Source organism: Meles meles, chromosome 1, assembly GCF_922984935.1.
Source record: "Meles meles chromosome 1, mMelMel3.1 paternal haplotype, whole genome shotgun sequence".
NCBI classification, from domain to species: domain Eukaryota; kingdom Metazoa; phylum Chordata; class Mammalia; order Carnivora; family Mustelidae; genus Meles; species Meles meles.
In genome coordinates this window covers 196,067,652-196,088,699 of record NC_060066.1, presented here as the reverse complement: position 1 = coordinate 196,088,699, position 21,048 = coordinate 196,067,652, and the positions used below count along the sequence as shown (strand labels likewise).

Here is a 21,048-nt window from a genome sequence, read left to right as displayed (position 1 = left end):
TAATTCCGCTTTTTGCATTCTTCCCTTGTGCCAGCCTGCTTCTTAAAATTCAGGTCCTTCTCTCGTCCTTGGTGTGTGTAGTTTTTGTTTTGGAGTCATTTCTGCCTGGGTTTGAAATCCTTACTTGACACATTATTAAGCTATCCTGGCCAACAAACCTCTTGAGCCTCAGTTTCCTCATCTGTCAAATGGGCATAAAGCACACCTCACGAGGTTGTGGTCAGAGTTACATGAAATAATAGATGTATCCTGGACTGTTGTTGGAGCCCAGTAAATGGTAGTATCCATGCCTCTTCTGAGCTTTCCTTCCTTGGAGATTGGGTCACAAAAGCGCATCAAATTGAGAATATCAGTATCCTTTGTGTTTCCTAACTTGGTAAGTGAAGTCATGGGAATGATTTAGTGGCTTCCTTGAAGATTCTAAGGGATTATTCTATAGAGTCACTCATTTATTAATTCAAAAATATTTGCTGAGGACCCACTGCCTGCTAATGGGGGATACAAAGGCAGTTAGACCCTGCCTCAAAGGAGCTCTGGCACAGCCTGGTGCAGTCAAAAGAAGATATGGTACAGCCTTGCCATGAAGCTCTACCTTTCTGAGCTCAAATTTCCACACTTTGCAAAAGTGATCAGTAACATATTCCATTGTCAGTTAGAAGGAAGGGGTAAGACATACCGAGATGATAACAAGGCTGCATCAAATTGGAGATCAGTGGTATAAAGAGGTAGAAACAATGTGTTAAGGAGTGGAGGAGTGGAAGAGATTATTTTCAGCTGAGCTGAAAAAGCAACCTTTCTGTAGGAAGTGGCATTTTGAAGGCTTCATTCAGGCCACAAACACGCATGAAAGCATTGAATGCTGGGTAGGATTTCAGTGGGCAGAGATTTGCAGAAAGAACTACTGGAAGAAAGGTTTGAAGGCCAAACAAGAAACATGGATGTGGCAGGTGATAAGACTGGAAGGGTAGATTGAGGCAGATCTTGGCAGATATAAATGTCAATCTAGAGGTTTGACCTTTATTTTGTAGCTGATGAAATGCCAGTAAAACTTTTTGATCTCAATATTGACATTACAGGGGCACCTGAGTGGCTCTGTCAGTTAAGTGTCTGACTCTTGATTTTGGCTCAGGTCATGATTCCAGGGTCCTGAGATTGAGCCCTGAGTCAGGCTCCATGCTCAGCATGGAATCTGCTGGAGATTCTCTCTCCCACTCCCTCTGCTACTCCTCTCTCTCAAATCAATAAATAAATCTTTAAACATTGACATTACAGAGTAGATTTTAAACATGAAATCTGGGGGCACTTGAGTGGCTCAGTTAGTTGGGTGTCTGACTCTTGATTTCAGCTCAGGCCATGATCTCAGGATTCTGGGATGGAGTCCCACGTCAGGCCCCATGCTCGGCTCAGAGTCTCCTTGAGATTCTCTGTCCCTCTGCCTCTGTCCCTCCCCCTGCTCATGCTCTCTCTCTCTCTCAAAATAAATAAAATCTTCAAATAAAAAATGAAATCTGAGTCTGACATATTCTAATTTAGAGGGGAAGTCAATTCAAGGAAAGATTCAGTCACCGAGGGCATATTATTAGCAGGACACCCGTGGTGGCATAGGGCAGAGACAAAGAGGTCAAGACACGGACTGTGCCCTAAAGGAGCTTATAATCAAGAGGGTCAGATAAGACATGTACACAGAAAATTACAATATGAAGTAGAGCGGGATAGGTGTTATAATAGAGCCCCAGCCCAAGTGCCTTTGTTGCCCAGCAGAGGGTGAAATTCATTTCCCTCTTCCAAGAGCTGGAGGCAGGAGACCAAAGCAGAGGGTCATCCTTGGAATGGTTAAGGCTAGTCTCAGAAAGCCTCAAGAGGGAAAACTGGAGGTCATCTAGCCCACCCATGATTCTCTATCCAGGATAAACAGTGACTTTGAAATGGAAGCAAAAAGTGGAGGTCTGAAGAAAAACTGAAGGAAGAGACTGTGGGAAGGAGATGAATTCATTTTGAGGTGCTGAGGTGCTGGGTGGAAGCAACTTACTCCCAGATGGAGCACTGAAGGCCAGGAAGTGGATGAGATCAGGGAGGGCCAGAGTGTCTGGAGAGAGGAGGGATAAAAACAGAAACTGGGGAACACCCACGTTCTAGGGAGTCAGAGAAGGAGTGGCCAGAGAGAGAGAGAGAGAGAGATGTGAGAAAAGACCCAGGAGAACACCTTGTCTCAAAGTTTCTAGAAAGGGAGTGGCAGGGATGGAAGGAAGACAAGACTGGAGAAGGCCCCGAGGAAGCAAAAGAGAGGAAAACTGCTACATAGGGATTGAGGTTAGACATGGGGTTGCCAAGAAACTTTCGATGAATGGCTTTTCCAGGGACTCCACCATTAAAATGGATTCCCCGTGCCTGGTACATTTTAAGGTGGAGCTCTCCCGGAGGCCAGGGGGACAAGGCTGTGCCCTCTAATCTCCAATGATCTGGGGTTCAGCTCTGTAATTAGCACCAGCTCTCCTAACTCTAACCAGTCCCTGCAGGAACTGAAAAGCTGAAGAACGTACTTGGGAGGGATTTCACACCCGGCTACCGGCCCAGCCCGGTGAAGTCCCGTTTCATCACGCAGCCCTAATGACTCTCTTGGCTGTCACTCTCGGCTGATATTGCCAACAATCTGACTAACCCCTTTTGCAAAACTTTGCAGCATTCATCCGGGGCTGACTACAGCTCCCAGAGTTCCCGGGCGCTTCCCGGTGCCGATTGGCCGAGCCTTCGGCTCCAGGGGACCATGTCGCCCCCGCCTCCCCGGGAAACAGGCATCTGATTGGCTGCGGCGCGGGGCTTTTGTGTCCCCGCCCTCCCCCGGGGACCGCAGCAGGCTGAGCGGCGCTGCTAGTGTCAGAGCCGGGCGAGCGCTGGCAGTTCCGCGGCGGGGATGCTGAAGAGCGCTGGTTTGGCGAGCAGCCGTGGCCACTGCGGACTTCCGAGGCACTCCGGGCCGTGAAAACCCCTGGGCCGAGGCCAATCCCAGGCTCCCGAGGCCATTTACCATTCTAGAAGCCGGCCGAGGGGAGAGTCCGGTGGAGGAGCGGCTCGGCTGTCCGCGGATTCTGGGCTTTCGGAGTGTTCTGGAACCCCGAGAGACACCCCGGGGCTGTAGAACCTCCCCAGCGGCCCCCAGTCCCCGCTTCCTGTGTGCGTCCGTCCCAAACCCCCTCGGGTGCACGGGTCGCCGGCGAGCCGTGGCCGGATCCTGGCACACACCATGATCGTTGCAGACTCCGAGTGCCGCGCAGAGCTGAAGGGCTACCTGCCGTTCGCACCGGGCGGCGGCGGCGGCCCCGGGGCCGGAGAGGTAAGCAGCGGCCGAGCGACGCCACTCTTCCCTTGAGCCCGGAGCTGCAGCCCAGCTTCGGGCTGTCCCGAGCTGAGTGTATGCGCACCCCCCACCCCTCCACAACGCCCCGGGCTCGGGAAGGGGGAGCGGAGCGCGTAACCTGGGAATGGGGTTGCATCAACCGGCTGTCTCGGCCCTCTCTGCCCCCTCCCCCCGGGGCTGTGGAGCCTTCCCTGGTTCCCTCGGACTCCTGGCCAATGAGAGGGGAGCCTTCTCGAGGTTATCCTGGGTTTGGGCTCTTGACGGGTGAATCTTCAAGTCCAGGCAAATCCCGGCAGCTTCGGCCAGACCACTCCTCCTCCCCGCCCCCTTCCGCGGATTCCCTTCCTCTAGGCAGGGGCTCGCGCGCGGAGGACTCTTTCTACGATACGTCCCCATTCCAGTCTCCCAGCGCGGGCATTGAGGCACCTGAGACGTGCCGGGGAAGGTAGACCTCGCCCCCCACCCACACCTGCACCCCCGGTTTGGAGCGGGGGAGCGCGGGCGTTCCGGGGCCTTGGCTGGCTGCCGGGTGCGCGGCGGCGGCCGAAGCTGGGGGATAAGGGGAGAAACTTTGGGCGCCGCCAGCGCGCATTAGGCTGCATCCTACTAAGTGGTCTGAGGTCGCAGAAGTTTGTTTCGCAGGGACTCTTCGCACTGAAGCTAGGAATGGGCTGGGCCTAATCTGACACACCTCCTGCTTCCTCCCCACCCCCCTCACCACCGACACATCTATCTTATTTCTTAAGCACCTACCAGATGCCGGTCTCCGGGTTTTGCATTTTCTGAGTCGTCAGGACTAAACTGGCAAAATAGGATCTACGCTGTAGCCTCTTTTTCCAGGATGAGGAAATTGAGGCCCAGGAGGGGCTGTGGACTTTCTTCACTGTTCCCACCAAGTAGCTCAGTCTTTGGCCTGGGCTTTTCTAGGATTCCCTGGGGGTGCTTGGCACTACAGAGAGTTTTGCTTGTTTTAGTTTCCAGTCCTGGAGCTTGGAGCAAGTGCATTGCTGGGCCTGGGAGTGCGACAAGTGCTAGTCCTTAACTGTGTGACCCTGGGAAAATCGCTGCCTTCTCTGAGCCACTTGGTTTCTAGGAGGTCTTACCTCCCCAGCAGTGGATGGTTCATGTCCTGGGTTTTCTGTGAGCTTGTTTATCCTTCCCCATCATGTTTTAAAATTTTTTAAATACTTTTTAGAAAAGATTTTATTTATTTATTTGACAGAGAGAGAGAGAGAGAGAGAGAGAGAGATCACAAGCAGGCAGGCAGAGAGAGAGAGGGGGAAGCAGGCTTCCGGCTTAGCAGAGAGCCCAATGCAGGGCTTGATCCCAGGACTCTGACATCATGACCTGAGCCACCCAGGCGCCCCTTCCCAAACATCATGGTTTGAGAACTCCAGGTGGAGGAATGAAACCCACTCCTGTCATTTCTCTGCCCAGTGGCACCCAGTCACTTTACTCAGAGTCCATTTCTTTCTCATATTATCACTGAGGATCCCTGGCCACTAGAGGGGAGGTGCTGGGTTCATATCCCAGTCCTCCCATTCACGGGCTGTGTAACCTCGCCCAAGTGATCATTTCTCCCGTCTGCAGTTTCTTCCCGTGGATATTTGATAGCATCTCTGAGGGTTGTTGGGAGAAATGACAGAATACAAGCAAAAGCTAAAGCACAGTGCCTGAAACACAGTAACTGAGTCAGAGATGCTGGGTATCGTTAGAATGTGGTCATTTCCCTTTCCCCAGAGTATGTCACAATGGGGTGCCTGAACCTGTCCCTCTTGCCTGAGGGGAGAGTTGGCCCATCCCTCTCTGGGAAGTGGCCTGGGGAGAAGAGAGTGTCCCAGGTGGTCTGGGCAGGCTCTAAGGGAGTGGCCTTTAGATGGAAGCCACCTGTCAGCAAGGGAAAGATGGGGCTATCTGAACCCTTTCCGCATAACTCTTCTCTCTCAAGAAAAAGAGGACCTTGGGAAGAAGCCTGCTTTATGCAGAATCGTTAGAAGACAGTAGGGCACTGAACTTAACAGAGCCTGATGCCCAAGGGACATCCAGATATACAGACCCCTCAACTCCCATCACTTCACCACATGCCCTTAACCTAAAGGGGTCAAGGCCTGCAGACTCCAGGACTTCACTCTAGGACTGGTGGTATGTATTTAGAGCCCTCTTGGGCTCTAGAATCACTTCCTCAAACAGCACTTCCTCAGGGAAGCTTTCCCTCCCCCACCTGATCCTGATAAGTCTTTCCTACATACCTTCTTTCTGTCCCTCTTCTCAGAGGCTGGAGCCTTAATCCCAATTATAATGTAGCAGTCATGTGATCAGCATTTTGCGTGTCTCCTGCGCTAGACTAGAAACACTCTGTAGGTCACATCCCCAGCGTGGTCTTCGCCCCTAGTAAATGCTCCTCTTCACCTCTTGTTGGCTTAACTGACCCTCGTGACCTGTGCATGCTTCAAAGTGAGATATGAGCTGTGCACGTCTGGAGCACAACTCCGAAAAGAGCCTTAGTGAGCTGTCTCCGAAGAAGGAAAAATAAGCTCTATTTCCCTCAGGGTAGTTGTGAGAAATCGGCCAGATCGTCTGTGTAAAAGCTCTTAGCCTAGGGCCTAGCCCATGGCGCTGGTCACACCCTCTCCTTCCAAGGCTGGAGGTAGCAGTCTGCTTGGGCTACGGGTCTCCGTCTCCTGTGTAAACTCAGGCAGGTACTTGAGTTCTGCAGACAGCTGCCCGAGGAGCGGGGTACGGGGAGTCTCTGCCCCTTCCCAGCTGGTGAAGGGACTTCATAGGTGTGTGTAGCTGAGTCCTGGATGGGGGGAGTGTTGCAGGCTCTGGATAGGATACCGAGAATAAAGTCTGGGGCTGCTCCAGGAGACTGTTGTGGGTGGTGGACAGAACCCTTGGAAGCCAAACTGAACATCTCAGGCTGGCCACTTGTCGGCTGGTGCTTAACCTTTGGACTCTTAATCCTTCCGTGGGTGCCACATAGAGACCCCCACCCCCTACCCCAAAACTGATGAAGAGTAGATGGAACCCGTGTGCAAATGCCTGAGCTAATATAAAAGATAACATTGAGGGGCGCCTGGGTGGCTCAGTGGGTTAAGCCGCTGCCTTCGGCTCAGGTCATGATCCCAGGGTCCTGGGATCGAGTCCCGCATCGGGCTCTCTGCTCAGCAGGGAGCCTGCTTCCTCCTCTCTCTCTGCCTGCCTCTCTATCTACTTGTGATCTCTCTCTGTCAAATAAATTAAAAAAAAAAAAAAAGATAACATTGAGTGAGTGTCTAAATTAGGCGCTAGGCACTGAGCTTGAGGGGTGATTACCCTCTTTTTACAACTTGCCCAAAGCCTTCCCTGCTCAGTGCCCTCGAGAGCACTGTCTGACTTCAGTGTTACTGAAGATGCAGTGTGTGCCCTCCAAGGGAGAAAAAAAACCAGTATCCAGGTGCTGTGACTAGGAGCCGTGGATCTCTGGGAACATGGGCAGGGAGGAGGAGCTTCTCCTGGTGAACCACAGGTGCAAAGTCTGACTTGACCCCTCTGAGACTTAATCATCATCCGTAGAATGGGAGCCCTAGGAGGAGGAGTCGAGCCTACCTCAAAGGGCAGGAGAAATGCCTGGCTGATGCTAATCAGTGGTGCTACCTACCATTGCTGTCGTGACTTCCGAGCCCGGGAAATAGGAGAGGGCTGATTTGGAGGCATCATCTCTTGGCAGCGGGACCCTGTCCTGTCTGCTTCCCCTAAAATTCTGGGTGTCAGGGTCAGAGAAGCTTTCAGGGTATTGAGCTCTGGATTGGGATCTATGTGGTTTTGCCTTCAGGATTTTGTATTTTCTGTTCCCCTCGGCTGGAATGCTGGTCCCCTAGATCTTTATGGGTCCTGCTGCCTTCTCATCAACTCATTTAGATATTTGATATTTGCATATCAACGCAAAGCTTACCTCCCCTGTAGCTTTCCCTGTATCCTCAGACTAATATATGGTACACCCTCACCCCACCATACACTCTCATTCCTCTATTTCATTTTCTTTGTACAATCTGTGCTTTGAAACCCTATTCATCATCTGCCATTCTCCTTTAGATCATAAATTCTCTGAAGGCTGAGACTGTCTTTTCATTCCTGTTCTCTAGCTGCCTGCATTGTAGTCATCAAAAATATTTGTTGAATGAACAAATTAATTCTGGTTCCACCTGGAAAGCCCTGAGCACGGTGACTTACACTTGAAAAATGATCAATAAAGGGTGGGAAACAGCGGCCCTCCACCCTGGCTATACATGATGCTGGGCCCCACCCAGTTAAATTAGAATTGCTGGAGGTGGGCCCTTGGCATTGGCATCTTTTTAAAAGCTTCTCAAAGGGGTTTTGTGCTGCTCCCGCCGAAAAGCCCTTGTTTGAAATTACAAGGAGATGGAGGTTAATGATTGCGAACTGCTGACTTTTATTAAGTGTTCTGGCAGCAGAGGTACTGAGGTAACAGCTGTGGAGCATTATCTCATTAAATCCTCATGACTGCCCAGTGAAAGTGGGTACTATCCCCAAATCAGTGGGTATTATCCCCATTATTTGGTAGGGAAACTATAGGCTCCCATAGGTAGCGGATAATAGGTATGGAGTTGTCCCAGGGGCCCAGGTATCCCAGGCCAAGAGCCTGTATCTTTTAAATGTACTCTACGATCATCATCATGGCTGTTACCATCATCACCATCATCATCATCAGGACTGAACATGGTGGGTCCAGACCGATCACCTGGAGACCCACAGGTATCAGTTCCTTGCCTTGACCAGTCCGGAGGCAAGTTTTAAAGTATGAAGGGGTTCCCAAGGCTGTTCCCTCTACCTCACCAGTACCCTAAGGGGCCCTCCAGGTCCCCCTCCCCAACTGTCTCCTGCCCTCCCCAGGCTGTGGTTTTCTATCTGTCCTCAGGTCCCCTGAGGGAGAGGTCCGGGTTGTGGAGTCAGCAGTCCTTATCTCCCACTAGACTGAGCTGTTAACCTTTTTTTTCTTTGGTGAGGGAGGAGGGACGGGGAATGAGTACTTGGAGATTGCTGGGATTTCTGTGCTGGACTTGGACCAACCAGCCCTGGTAGCACCCAGAAGTGTGGGCTGAAAGGGACCTGAGCAATTTGCCCAGCTACCTTCTTTGTCCAAGATTAAGGCCCAGAGAGTCTAGGTCACTTTCTCAAAGTCACACAGCAAGTTAGTAGTAGAATTGGTACCAGGACCTGGGACTTCCAGATCCCTTTGTTCTTTCTGTGTGGTCTTTGAGAGTCCTAGAGTTCTGCCTCCCTCAGGGGTCTTTTGGCCATGTGAGAAGAAATGTTCAATTATAGTCTTTAGCCTCTGGACACCTGGGGATGGATACTCAGTCTGGTTTCCAACGAGGAGGGGAGAGTTAGGGGGACTCTGGTTTGGGTAAACTGTTTCCAAGGCCAGTACTGAGAGCCCCCTTCCCAGTTAACCAAAACAAATGAATAAATAAAACATCCTCTCTGAACCCCACTTCTCAGACTAGGAGCAGATTTAGTGAGTATGTGACTGATGGTTTCCAAAGAGGCACTAGAATAGTTGTACCAGCAACCTTCTGTGCCCTGCTTTGAATCCCTCTACTCCACTCTGCTCTGCAACCCTCACAGGTTGGTATGAATGACCTGGCCCTACTCTCCACAAAATGTGACCTGGCAGTAGGGAGACCTGAATCAGACAATTGCAAGATAATGTTTTCAGAAGCAAAAGCACCAGGAATTGTAGGGTCATAGCCTAGGGTCAGAAGAAGGTTTCCAGACCCTGGAAGACTGTGAGTTAGTTTTGCAAAAGGAGTGACCAGTGGGAGCACAATAGGCCTGAACCTCTCATTTCCCTGGAAGGTTATGGGAGCTAGAGGCGGGGTTTTATTAAGCCGGTTGCTCGCACTTAAGAAATATTCCTTTGGCTGCAGGAAGTTTGCCCTCCTAGAAGCCACCAGTGTCATGGACTCACTGCATGGGCTCCTCGTTCTAGAGGTATCGCTCGGGCAGGATGTTTTCTTTATTCATTAATTTGGGAGAGGATCGGTAGGACACGGCAGGGCAGTGGGGGCAGGGAGACCATGGGTGAGGCTGTTGGCGGCAGGGTGGGGCTGGGGTCCAGACAAGAGATGGTTATAGTCTATGAGGTACAGGTGGTGGGAGGGATGAAGAAGTGACCATAGAAGACAGCTGGGGCTTCGATTAGGATCCATAGGAATCTAAGGTGCTTGCTAATCTGGCTGCAGCATGCAAAACAAGGTGGTTTCTTGGGATCTCCAGGGCTTCCCAAGGGGTGGCCTCCTAGAGATGTGCACCATGGTGGCTGTATATTTCCCTTCCCCACGCCCCTCCCACCCAAAACTGGGGCTCCCGGGTCCCTGCCCAGTTCCTGAAGAACTCAGCCTGTGGGGTGAGCCCTCTTTCTTGCTTACCCTTTCTCCACCTGCCAACAGGTGTGTGTCTCCCTCCTGACTCCTTCATGCAGGGTGCACCAAAAGGGTAGTTTTAAAGGCTCAGCATGAGGGCACCTGGGTGGCTCAGTGGGTTAAGCCTCTACCTTTGGCTTGGGTCATAATCTCAGGGTCTGGGAATATCGAGCCCCACATGGAGCTCTCTGCTCAGCGGGGAACCCGCTTCCTCCTCTCTCTGCCTGCTGCTCTGCCTACTTGTGATCTCTCTCTCTCTCTCTCTCTGTCAAATAAATAAAATCTTTTAAAAAAATTTTTGTTTTAAATTTAATTCATGTTTTAAAAACAACAACAACAAAAAGCTCAGCATGGCCTGTTTGGTAGAAGGAGAAAGCTGAAGAGAGAACTCTACTCCTAGTCCTCCCTTCTACCTCCAGTAACCGTGATGTGATTCCTTCTAGGAGCAGAGGGAATGCCGGGCTCGGCGAGGCCCCCGAGGGCCCAGTGCCTTCATCCCGGTAGAGGAGGTAAGTGTGGAGGGGATAAGGACTTCTTGGTTTTTGGGAAGAAAGGACATGGGACATTGTGTGGGTGGACGTCTTTTCCTGTCTCTTGAAATAGCAGCTTCAGGTTCCTGACTCATTTAACCCACAAACAGCTCTCTGAAGCACGCGTATCAGACGTTGCTGGGAAGAAACAGGCTCAAAGAGATAAAGTGATAATGGCGCAGCTAGGTAATGAACAAACTTTTGATTCCCCAGAGCGAGGCCTATTCTTTAAAAAGACAGAACTGTCTATATTAACTGTTCTCCTTGACTATACATATATGACATTTTTTTCTCAACTTGAAAAGTAATATTATATTCATTATAAAAAAAATTTTAATGCCTCAGAAAGCTCTAGTCTCCTGTAATCTTACCTCCCACAGAGGTAATCACTGTTCCTTAACATTTATCACTGTTTCTTGGACTTCTTGTCATATGGAACCAAGGTCATGGTTTACAACATTTGGGGAGGAGGGGGTTATTGCCGTATTCTTTATTTTTGTCACTTAATACAAGAGATACCTTTCATCCACCGAGTGGGATCATTCATTCATTTATTTAACAGATATCTGTTGAATGATTAATCTGTGTCAGGCACTGTTGTAGGTGTTGGGGATACAGCAAAGAACAAGTCAGACAAAAATCCTTGCCATCAGCTGACGTTCTAGGATGGGGTTGATGGTGGCAGGGACACCTTTGAAATACATGCCCAGAAAAATTCTAAAAATAAGTTTCCTCCTATTTCTTTGGCCTCCGGTGAACCAAAATAAATGTTTTGTTTTGTCATCCTGTTTGCTCTCCTAAATGTGTAGCCAGGTAGTTAATGAGCTGTTAACAAATGTCTAACCCACCCCCCTCCCCCAGTTCCCTCTCCACCCTTTGTAAAGGGAAGGCAAACAACCACCTGCTGATTATTTGTTTCTAGCCCAGAATTTTCAACTCAAGTATTGTTCTCGTATTTTATTTTTTTCATGTGTAAATAATCGGTCCTCTTTTCTAACGGAGGAAATAAATGGGCCTTTTTGGTAATCTGGATTTGAATCTACGTTCTGTCATTTGCTAGATCTGTAACCGAAGCCAGGAAATCACTTAATGAATTAGATCTTTTCCGCCCCTATTTTCCTTTTTTTGGACATGGTGATCATTTTGGGTTTCTTGGCTTTTACAGTCCCAACACAATGAGTGCGTTGGTCTCTTTGGTGCGGAGAGCGGGACGGGAACCCACCCTCTCGCCTTGGTTTGGCAGGTCCTTCAGGAGGGACCGGAGAGCCTGGAGCAGCACCTGCGGCTGGAGGCACTGATGTCCTCGGGGCGGGTGGACAACCTGGCTGTGGTGATGGGCCTGCACCCGGACTACCTGACCTGCTTCTGGCGCCTGCACTACCTCCTGCTGCATACAGATGGGCCCCTCGCCAGCTCCTGGCGCCACTACATTGCCATCATGGTGAGCCTGTCCGAGCCCAGCCCTTGTACAGTCGGCCACATGGGGGGATTTGGTCTTTAGGTCTCTTTGCTGGGCGCATCTTGAACCCATTTCAGAGGCTGGGAGGAGAGGCTGCCCAGAGCAGAGGAAAGCCCTAACTATCTGATCATCCACAGAATTCTGGATTCTGAAGAGAGACTTTTTTTTTTTTTTTTTTTTAATTAAGTAGGCTCCACACCCAGGATGGATCCCAGTGTGGGGCTTGAACTCACCACCCTGAGATAGATCAAGACCTGAGCAGACATCAAGAGTTGGATGCTTAATCAACAGAGCCACCCAGGCGCCCCAGAGAGCGAGGCATTTTAGTCAGAATCAGAAAACTGAGGCATGAGAGAGTCAGGTGACCTGCCCACGGGAGGACAGCACACTAGTGCAGCTGGGGTTAGGACCTAAGTGTCCTGCCTCTCTGGCAATAGTGAGGCCCGAGATTCCTCCCTCCATGGGGTATCCACCCCGAACAAGGCTCTGTCCACCCCCTCCACAGGCTGCCGCCCGCCACCAATGTTCCTACCTAGTGGGTTCCCACATGGCCGAGTTTCTGCAGACTGGCGGTGACCCTGAGTGGCTGCTTGGTCTCCACCGGGCCCCTGAGAAGCTACGCAAGCTCAGTGAGATCAACAAGTTGCTGGCACACCGGCCGTGGCTCATCACCAAGGAGCACATCCAGGTGCCGTGGGCAAAGAGCCACAGGGAGCGTGGGGGCCGGGCTGGGGCATGTCAGGCAGTCAGCGCAGGGCCAGGCATTGAGCAAGACTGCCCTTCTTTCCTCTCCAGGCCTTGCTGAAGACGGGCGAGCACAGCTGGTCTCTGGCCGAACTCATCCAGGCCCTGGTCCTGCTCACCCACTGCCACTCACTGGCCTCCTTCGTGTTTGGCTGTGGCATCCTTCCTGAGGGAGACTCCGAAGGCAGCCCCGCCCCCCAGGCACCTTCACCCCCCAGTGAGCAGAGCAGCCCCCCCAGCAGGGACCCACTGAACAGCTCTGGGGTAAGTGATGGGTCCAGGTCTTGTGGGGAGAGGAAGCTCGCGTGGACTCTGGTCCTCAGATGGAAGCCACTGCTTTCCTGTCTCACACTGAGGGGCCTCAGAAAAGTTAGTTGACTTTGAGACTCCATTTCCTCATCTGTGAAATGAGGCCAAAGACCCCTACTTCGCAGCGGTGGTGAAGAGTAATTGAAAGAACCTTGTTGTGGGTCCCTCAGCGTGTTGTGTCAGAGGCTTGGTGTCTCCTGGGTTTTAGCCCTTTACAGATACAAAGTTTGCCTCTTATCCTATAAAGTGGCCTTGTTTGTTTTAATATAAATTTATAGATACTTTAACAATCCCTTTCCTGTGAGGGAAGTTGATGCTTAGAGAAGACAGGCCTGTCCCATAACTTCTTAAACTTTCCTTTGGAAGACACAGGCCTCACAAGCCGCCCAGCTCCGTGGCTACCTCAGGAGGCAGTAGGCCTTTGTGATCACTCAGAAAGGCCTACCTGTGGGAAGGATGTGTGGAGTTTCCTGGGGCCAAGGAGTAAACGGTCACCGCTGGGTCCCTCCTCCAGGGCTTTGAGGCTGCCCGGGACGTGGAAGCTTTGATGGAACGCATGAGGCAGCTGCAGGAGAGCCTGTTACGGGATGAGGGAGCATCCCAGGAGGAGATGGAGAGCCGCTTTGAGCTGGAGAAGTCAGAGAGCCTTCTGGTGACTCCCTCAGGTACAGGATCGCAGGCATCCCAGGTCTAGGGTCTTCCCCTTTCTGACACCATCTCTGCTGGGGAATAGGCAGCTCTGTGCATGGCAACGCTTGTATTTTGATGGTCGCCATATCTCAACCACTTCTTCTAAGAGGTTCTGAGCGTGGGCTTTAGGGTCAGATCTGGTTGAGAATCGTGACCTGTCAGCCCTTCTAGCAGTGTGACCCCCTGATAAGTTACTTCCTGTCTCAGGGCCTCTCCCATGTGGAGGATTGATTTGTGAGGTAAATAGGACAATGGAAGCAAAGCTCTTAGCACAGAGTAAATGGCTTCACAAATGACTAGTGTTGCCAGAGTTGCTGTTATTACTACCGGGGGCCTCATCCCCCAGGTCCGTGGGCCTGCCTCGTCTCCCTCCAGCCACCAGTTGATTAATCACGAGTAGGTGCCCTGGCCTCACCGTGACTTCTCTCTGACATCCTTAGCTGACATCCTGGAGCCCTCTCCACACCCAGACATGCTGTGCTTTGTGGAGGACCCCACGTTTGGATATGAGGACTTCACCCGGCGAGGGGCTGAGGCGCCCCCCACCTTCCGTGCCCAGGTAGGCCCTCCGGGCTCTTCTTGGCATCACTCTGGGTTTACAAACAAGCAGGGGCTGGATGGGTGGAGTGGTTGGAGAGTCAGGCACCTTCTCCCTCAACATTCCATGAGGGAAATAGAAGACCCTAGATCGTGACAGGGCTCATCTGTGCCCTAAGCTCAGGGGATCCTGATCACAGCAAGAAGACCATCACCAGGGTGGATTCTCCATGGCTTCTTAGGCCCAGACCAAGCAGCAGGTTAGATTTGTGGGGCGGGAAAGGGACGTTATAGAGAGCAAAGTTGTGCTCCATAGGATGGGATCTCTGTGGCCAGCCTTGGCTCCCAAGAATGTACTCCCTGACCCCTTTCCACGTTTCTCAGGATTACACCTGGGAAGACCATGGCTATTCATTGATCCAGCGGCTTTACCCGGAGGGTGGGCAGCTGCTGGATGAGAAGTTCCAGGCAGCCTACAGCCTCACCTACAACACCATCGCCATGCACAGCGGGGTGGACACGTCCGTGCTCCGCAGGGCCATCTGGAATTACATCCACTGTGTGTTTGGTATCAGGTGAGCTCACGGCCCCTCATCCAGCGCATGTGCACAAGTCCTCAGGCTGAGCTCAGTTGCCTCTTTCCTTTTCTATTTTGTTCTTTGATTTTCCCTTCCTCTTGCCTATACTGTTTTTCAAAGCAAATTTATTTCGTTGCTGATTATAAATGATAATAGATGTGTGGACTGTTTGAACCTTGGAGATGAAACTCTTTAATCCCACCCCCTAGAGTGAGAGTGAGAGAGAGAGAGAGGGAAAAGGAGAGTGTATTTCCATTCCAAATGGGACTTCTTCTCTTACAGTAAATAAGGACAACATAAATGCATGCCGGTAGGAGACTTTAAATAACTTTATATCCACCCAGCGAAGAAGTATACAGCTATTACAAATTATAATAATGGTCTCTTTATATTGCTATGGGAAATTGTTCAAAATGTGTTGAGAAGAAAGAAAGCTGGTTACCAACCAGAATCTTCCTTTTGTTTCCCTCCCTTTTTTTTTTGCTAAAAATGTGTGCTACATGGAAAATGTGTAGAAGGCTACACACTAAAATGTTAATTAATAATGGTTGTCTCTGGATAGTGTGTGATTAATTACATTTTCATCTTGTTACCTGAGTGGTTCCTGATTTTGTTTTTAAAGATTATTTATTTATTGGACAGACAGAGATTTATTTACTTGACAGACAAGTAGGCAGAGAGGCAGGCAGAGGGGGAAGGGGAAGCAGGCCCCCTGCTGAGCAGAGAGCCCCCTGCGGGGCTCAATTCCAGGACCCCTGGATCATGACCTGAGCTGAAGGCAGAGGCTTAACCCATGAGCCACCCAGGCACCCCGTGTTTCCTGATTTTTTAAGTAGATTTTTTAAATTGATGGAATCATGCTTGATATATTCTACAACTGTTTTTTTTTTTTTCACCTAATAATCTATTATGAACTGCCTTCCTTGTCAGGATGAATAGATCTTTTATGCTTTTTTTTTTTTTTTAAGATTTTATTTATTTATTTTAGAGAGGGAGTGAACAAGAGAGTGCACAAGCAGGGGGAAGGACAGGGGCAGAGAAAGAAGTAACTTCCCCACTGAGCAGGGAACCTGATGTGGGATTCATTCCCAGTACCCCGGGATCATGACCTGAGTCAAAGGCAGATGCTTAACCCACTGAACCACCCAGGTGCCCCTCCTTTATGCTTTTTAACCACTGTGTGGTGTTCCGAAGCGGATGTAGCCTAACTCAGCCACTTTCCAATTATAACTAGTTCACCGTTTTTCACTATTAAAAACATCATGTGTACTGACTAGCCTCACACTAAGTCCTTGTAGATGAGCCCTAGGTGTGAAATTTACTTGTCAAGAATATACACAGACCAATTTTTTTTTTTTTTAATTTTAAATTTATTTTTTGGAGGGTAGGGAAGGGGAGAAAGAGAACTTTAAGCAGGCACCATGCCCAGTGCGAACCCAACCTGGGGCTCTGTCCCACAACCCTGAAATCATGACATGAGCCGAAATCAAGAGTCAGAGGCTTAACTGACTGAGCCACCCAGGCACCACCACCCCCAATTTTATTTGTTTGTTTATTTATTTAAGTAGGCTCCATGCCCAGGGTGGAGCCCAATGCAGGGCTTGAACCCACAACCCTGAGACCAAGACGTGAGCTGAGATCAAGAGTCAGACGCTTAACCGACTGAGCCACCCAGGTGCCCCAGAACGGTTTTTTTTTATTTGAAGAAATCTCACTCTGATAACATTGTGGGAAATTCAAAGAATTAAGGAACAAAAAAAAAAAAAAAAAAAAAAAACTTTCCCCAAATTCAGCTACTTCACAACCACATCCACATCCTGTGACGTTCTTTCTCGGTTGCTTTTCTTCTTTCTAATGTAGTTGCTTTGTATAGTTGGAGTTATGATGGTTATTACATTTTTTTTAAATGTATGTTTGATGTTTCTAAAGAGAAACAACTAGATTTATAGTAAATTTAGAAAACAGAAACAACAGGGGTGCCTGAGTGGCTCAGTGGGTTGAGCCTCTGCCTTCAGCTGAGGTCATGATCCCGGGGTCCTAGGATCAAGTCCCACATTGGGCTCTCTGCTCAGCAGGGAGCCTGCTTCCCCCTTTCTCCCCCTCTGCCTGCCTCTCTGCTAATTGTGATTTCTCTCTCTTGTCAAATAAATAAATAAAAGCTTTAAAAAAAATTTTTTTTTTAAGATTTTATTTTATTTATTTGACAGAGAGAGAAATCACAAGTAGGCAGAGAAGCAGGCAGAAAGGGAGAAGCAGGCTCCCTGCTAAGCAGAGAGCCCGATGTGGGGCTCGATCCCAGGACCCTGAGATCATGACCTGAGCGGAAGGCAGAGGCTTAACCCACTGAGCCACCCAGGCGCCCCTAAAAATTTTTTTAAAAAGGAAACAGAAATAACAAGAAAAAGAAATAAAATCATCTGTGATCCTGCCTACTCTTATTATTGTCAAGTATTTCTCTCCTGTCTTTTTTCCACAAATAACCAAAAAAGACATAATTTTACAAACATAGGATTTTTCTCCCTCCTCATTTCACTTATTTTACTCATGTAATCAAATGTGGGCATATTTTAATGAACACATGATCTGGCTTTTCTCATTTAATGGCTTATTCCAAACATCAGAAAAGTCCGAAATTTTTAGAAAGGTCTATGTTCCCTGTGGAAAAATGTGTGTTTATGTATTCCTAGCTGTAAATTCTGTTTCACTGAGTGGATTCAGTTGTGCTTAATTGAGCGTCCTCTTGCCAGTCATGGACAGTTTTCCAGTTTTCCAGTCCTGGGGAGTTGGAGGAGGGACAGGCATCTTAGAATGTGGCCCAGGCTGCTTCTGCCCGGGCCTTCCCCCTTCCCCCCATTCTCCAACATGGTCCTCACTCCTATGCCTTTGCCTACTGAATCTGTCCTCCAGTTTTCCACCAATCTTCTCCATCCACACAGATCTCTGATGACTCACTGGCTTACTGGGCTGGAGAGTGACAAAGCGGCTTCTAGACTTGTCACCAACTTGCTCTCTGGCTTAGAACAAGTTAATTACCTTCTCCAGGTCTTAGTTTGCCCATCCGTGAAATGAGTACCACTTCTTTTTCCCTTTCTCTCTTCCTTCTCCAGGGAAATCCTTTGTACTGTCCCATCCATGGCCTTTCCTATAGTGAATATGACCTTGGAGCTGGGCAGAGCTGAATTTGAATTCCATTCCCAGGACAAGTGACTTCCCTTCTCCGAATCTCCCTTTCAGCTATAAAATGAGCCTGATGAAAGCAGTGTATTATGTATAGTAGTTCTGTATACAGCATATCTAGTATTTCTGAGGATTTTCTGAGTCCGTGTCCATACAGCACACAGCTCAAACTCAATACAGCGGCTTGTTCTCAACATCCTTTGGAGTGGTCCCCAGCCAGTCTAGTGGCCCGCGATGTATGACATCAGCTCTTTTTCTAAGAGGAACCAAGCTCCTTCTTGCTTCCTACTTTCTGCTTTTTCTTGCCACACTCTGTTCCTCCTTCTCTAGGGTGGGGGTGGGGGAGAGGAGTCACTTGGAGAGTGATGCTCTCCGGGCCTTTCCATCCAGATATGATGACTATGACTACGGGGAGGTAAACCAGCTCCTGGAACGGAACCTCAAGGTCTATATCAAGACTGTGGCCTGCTACCCCGAGAAGACGACGCGAAGAATGTACAACCTCTTCTGGAGGCACTTCCGCCACTCAGAGAAGGTACGGTGTGTTGGGCGGGGGGTGCGGGTGGTCAGGACCTGATGTGGTAACCCTTCTGCTGCTTTGGACGCCTGGGTGTACCGTCCTGGCTTCAAGTCCTACTCCACTGTGTGGTTTCCGACTCGATTTACTCACCTGTAAAATGGGACTGTGCCTCATGGGGTCCTCAGCGGTAGCCGGGAGGACCTGGGTTTAAATCCAAACTCAGTAGCATGGTGACCTTGGGCCAGTCACTTTGCCCCCTACGCTTGTTATCTTTACCATGAGAGCAAACACTGCCTGCATTTCGGGGTTGCTGCGAGGGTGAGATGAGAACATGAGTGCCCAGGGCCAGCTCTTGTTTTTCGTTTTGTGAGGTAAAGAGATGAGTCAGGCTGGGGATGAATGGGCTGGGAATTCCTCAGCTGCCATTGCACCAATGTGCTCGGAGCCTTAGGAACCATCAGGGTGTCTATATGGGAGAGAAGGAAAGGCGAGTGGTCCAGGCATGTGGCGGTCCGGGAAGGTTGGGGATGGCCAGGAGTGACATTAGTTGCCCACAGGTCCTTGTCTGTGCCCCAGGTCCACGTGAACTTGCTGCTCTTGGAGGCCCGCATGCAGGCCGCCCTGCTCTATGCCCTCCGCGCCATCACCCGCTACATGACCTGACTGCGAGCAGGATCTGCGCCCCAAGCAACTGCTCCTGGGGGCATCCTCCTCCCTGCAAGAACTTCTCTGTCTGGAGATGGACCCGATCCCTCTCTGTCCCAGACCCTCCCACCCCACTCTGGAGGTGAGCCTGGGTGCGACGTGCAGCCCCTGAGCCGTACCTTCCCTTTCTCTCACTGGAATGGACAGGATCGTCGCACTGACTCTGGGATCACAGTTCTACCCCTGGGAGGTGGAAGGGGACTAGCAGATCCCCAGGGACCATGCCCTCCTTCCTGCCCCTGACCCCAGAGGCAGAGGGCACAGGAAGGGAAATGAGCTGAGCTCACATGCATGTACCCAGCAGGCTGGGCCGCAGGCATCACCAGTCCTGTGGCCTTCCTGGCCTGGGAAGTCCCTGGCTGGCCGAAGAGGAGAGGGACAAGCACCTCCAGGGACTGACACTCCAAGCAGCTTTGCCTTTCCTCCTCCTCCCTTGCTCCCAGATCTCGTAACCTCCCCCTTGCCGTTCACCCGTCAATGTGAAAGTTAGAGTCACAGCGGGACTGTGTGTTCCGCTCCCCAAAAGCCTGTTCTGACAGGCAGTCTGAACACCCCTTTTCCTGGGTGGCCCTAACCCTGGTTTAGCACCTTTGACCTTTGACCTCCCCTTCATCCTCATACCCATTTCCCCCCTGCCTGCTGGGGGGAGGCCCCAGAAGAGAGACCAAGCCCCTCAAAAAAGTAGATTATCTCTAGAGAGTTTGGGGTGTCTGTGTGTCCCTTTGCCTTCTGAAGAGAAGGGGGTATTACCAGTGCTCTGTATTTCTGGTTCTTTCTGGGGGAGGTTCTTCAGGGCCTCACCTCGATAGCCACAGTCAATGCCTGAGAGGAGGACAGAGAGAAATCTGTTCTCCCCAGAACCGCACCAGCCCTGCAGAGGCCGGCACCCCACTCTCCTGTCTCCCACGGCGCTGCCACAGACCTTGTCCACCAAGTGAGCCTTTCCGGGTGGCTTCAGGGTCAGAGTCAGGAGACCCCAAGGTTCTTGTCTGGATCCTGCCCAAACTGGCCAGCTGACCGTGGCTACGTTGCCAAACCTCTTCGACCTCCGCGTAGATAGTTGCGAACGGGGGCTGAGACTCTGTGATGTCTGAGTCTCCTCTGGGCTGCTCAGGCCAACCTGCCAGCAGCAAACTGTAAATCTTGCAGAATCTCAAGAGGCCTCTGGGGATAGCCCGGCCTTGCAGGCAGTCTCTCCCAGCCGCCTTCCTAGGACAAACCCCCCCCCCCCCGCATCCCCCATTCCTGTTTCCATCCCAGCCTTGATTTTAGGTGGATTGCTTGGAGGCAGAAGCAGCCAAGGACCGATCCCAGGCACTTTTCTGTAGCAAATAAGCTGTGAATGATGACGTCCCTTGCCCCTCTTCTGACAGTATGTGCCTCCTCTCTGCCCATTGGGGAGGTGACTGAAGAAAGACAGGGGACATGCTGCTGCTGCTTCTGACCCTCCTCTCTGGAGAGGGGTAGGAGAGGAACCTGGTCAGTGTGCCACATTTCACACCCATGCAGGCATGGGGAAGCAACCGGCACCCCCTGTGGGCCTCAGAGCCCTCCCTGCAGTGAACCTGGGCAGGAGGGAAGAGGCCCCAGCATTGGGGTTTGGAGTCTAGAAGGGACATGATGACTCTGTAAATGTCCCCCGGGGTGGGTCGGGAGGGGGAATCTAGTGTTCAAGTGCAGAAATCTTTGGCTTTGCTACCAGTTCTGTATGATGAAAAATAAAAGTTCACCGAGGTTTTGTTTTGTACTTCTTGTCGACGGGCTGTTTTTCCATTTGCAAGGGTCATGGTTCATCTCTTAGCATCAGCAGGGAGCTGGGGTTGCATCACGGACCTGACCTCAGCTACCCTACCCTGCTGGGCACTTGTGTCCAGTGACTGCAGCTCTGGGAGTGGTTGGCATTAGAAGTCTATTCTGACCCATGGGTGCCCAGCCCACCACTCATCCGTGGCTGGTCCAGCATTGTGGAAGAATAACGGCCATGTTACTTTTCTTACTAAGCCTGGCCTTGGGCTGGGT

At 50.6% G+C, this 21,048-nt stretch overlaps 1 protein-coding gene across 1 annotated transcript; it reads left to right on the top strand.

Moving 5' to 3' along the window:
- The first annotated feature begins 3,202 nt into the window (after positions 1-3,202).
- Positions 3,203-20,763, top strand: SESN2 (sestrin 2). Its single transcript, XM_046014761.1, has 10 exons — positions 3,203-3,331; positions 10,224-10,289; positions 11,554-11,751; positions 12,275-12,457; positions 12,565-12,777; positions 13,337-13,487; positions 13,953-14,071; positions 14,434-14,624; positions 18,195-18,339; positions 18,901-20,763. Exons 1-10 carry the CDS (start codon positions 3,242-3,244, stop codon positions 18,985-18,987), a joined length of 1,443 nt encoding a protein of 480 aa, XP_045870717.1. The 5' UTR covers positions 3,203-3,241; the 3' UTR covers positions 18,988-20,763.
- Positions 20,764-21,048: the final 285 nt, after the last annotated feature.

Coding starts and splice junctions, on each gene's coding strand:
- SESN2 (XM_046014761.1), top strand. CDS start 3,242: ATGATCGTTGCAGACTCCGAGTGCCGCGCAGAGCTGAAGGGCTACCTG. Junction 14,625..18,194: donor CACTGTGTGTTTGGTATCAG/GTGAGCTCACGG, acceptor CTTTCCATCCAG/ATATGATGACTATGACTACG. Junction 18,340..18,900: donor ACTTCCGCCACTCAGAGAAG/GTACGGTGTGTT, acceptor TCTGTGCCCCAG/GTCCACGTGAACTTGCTGCT.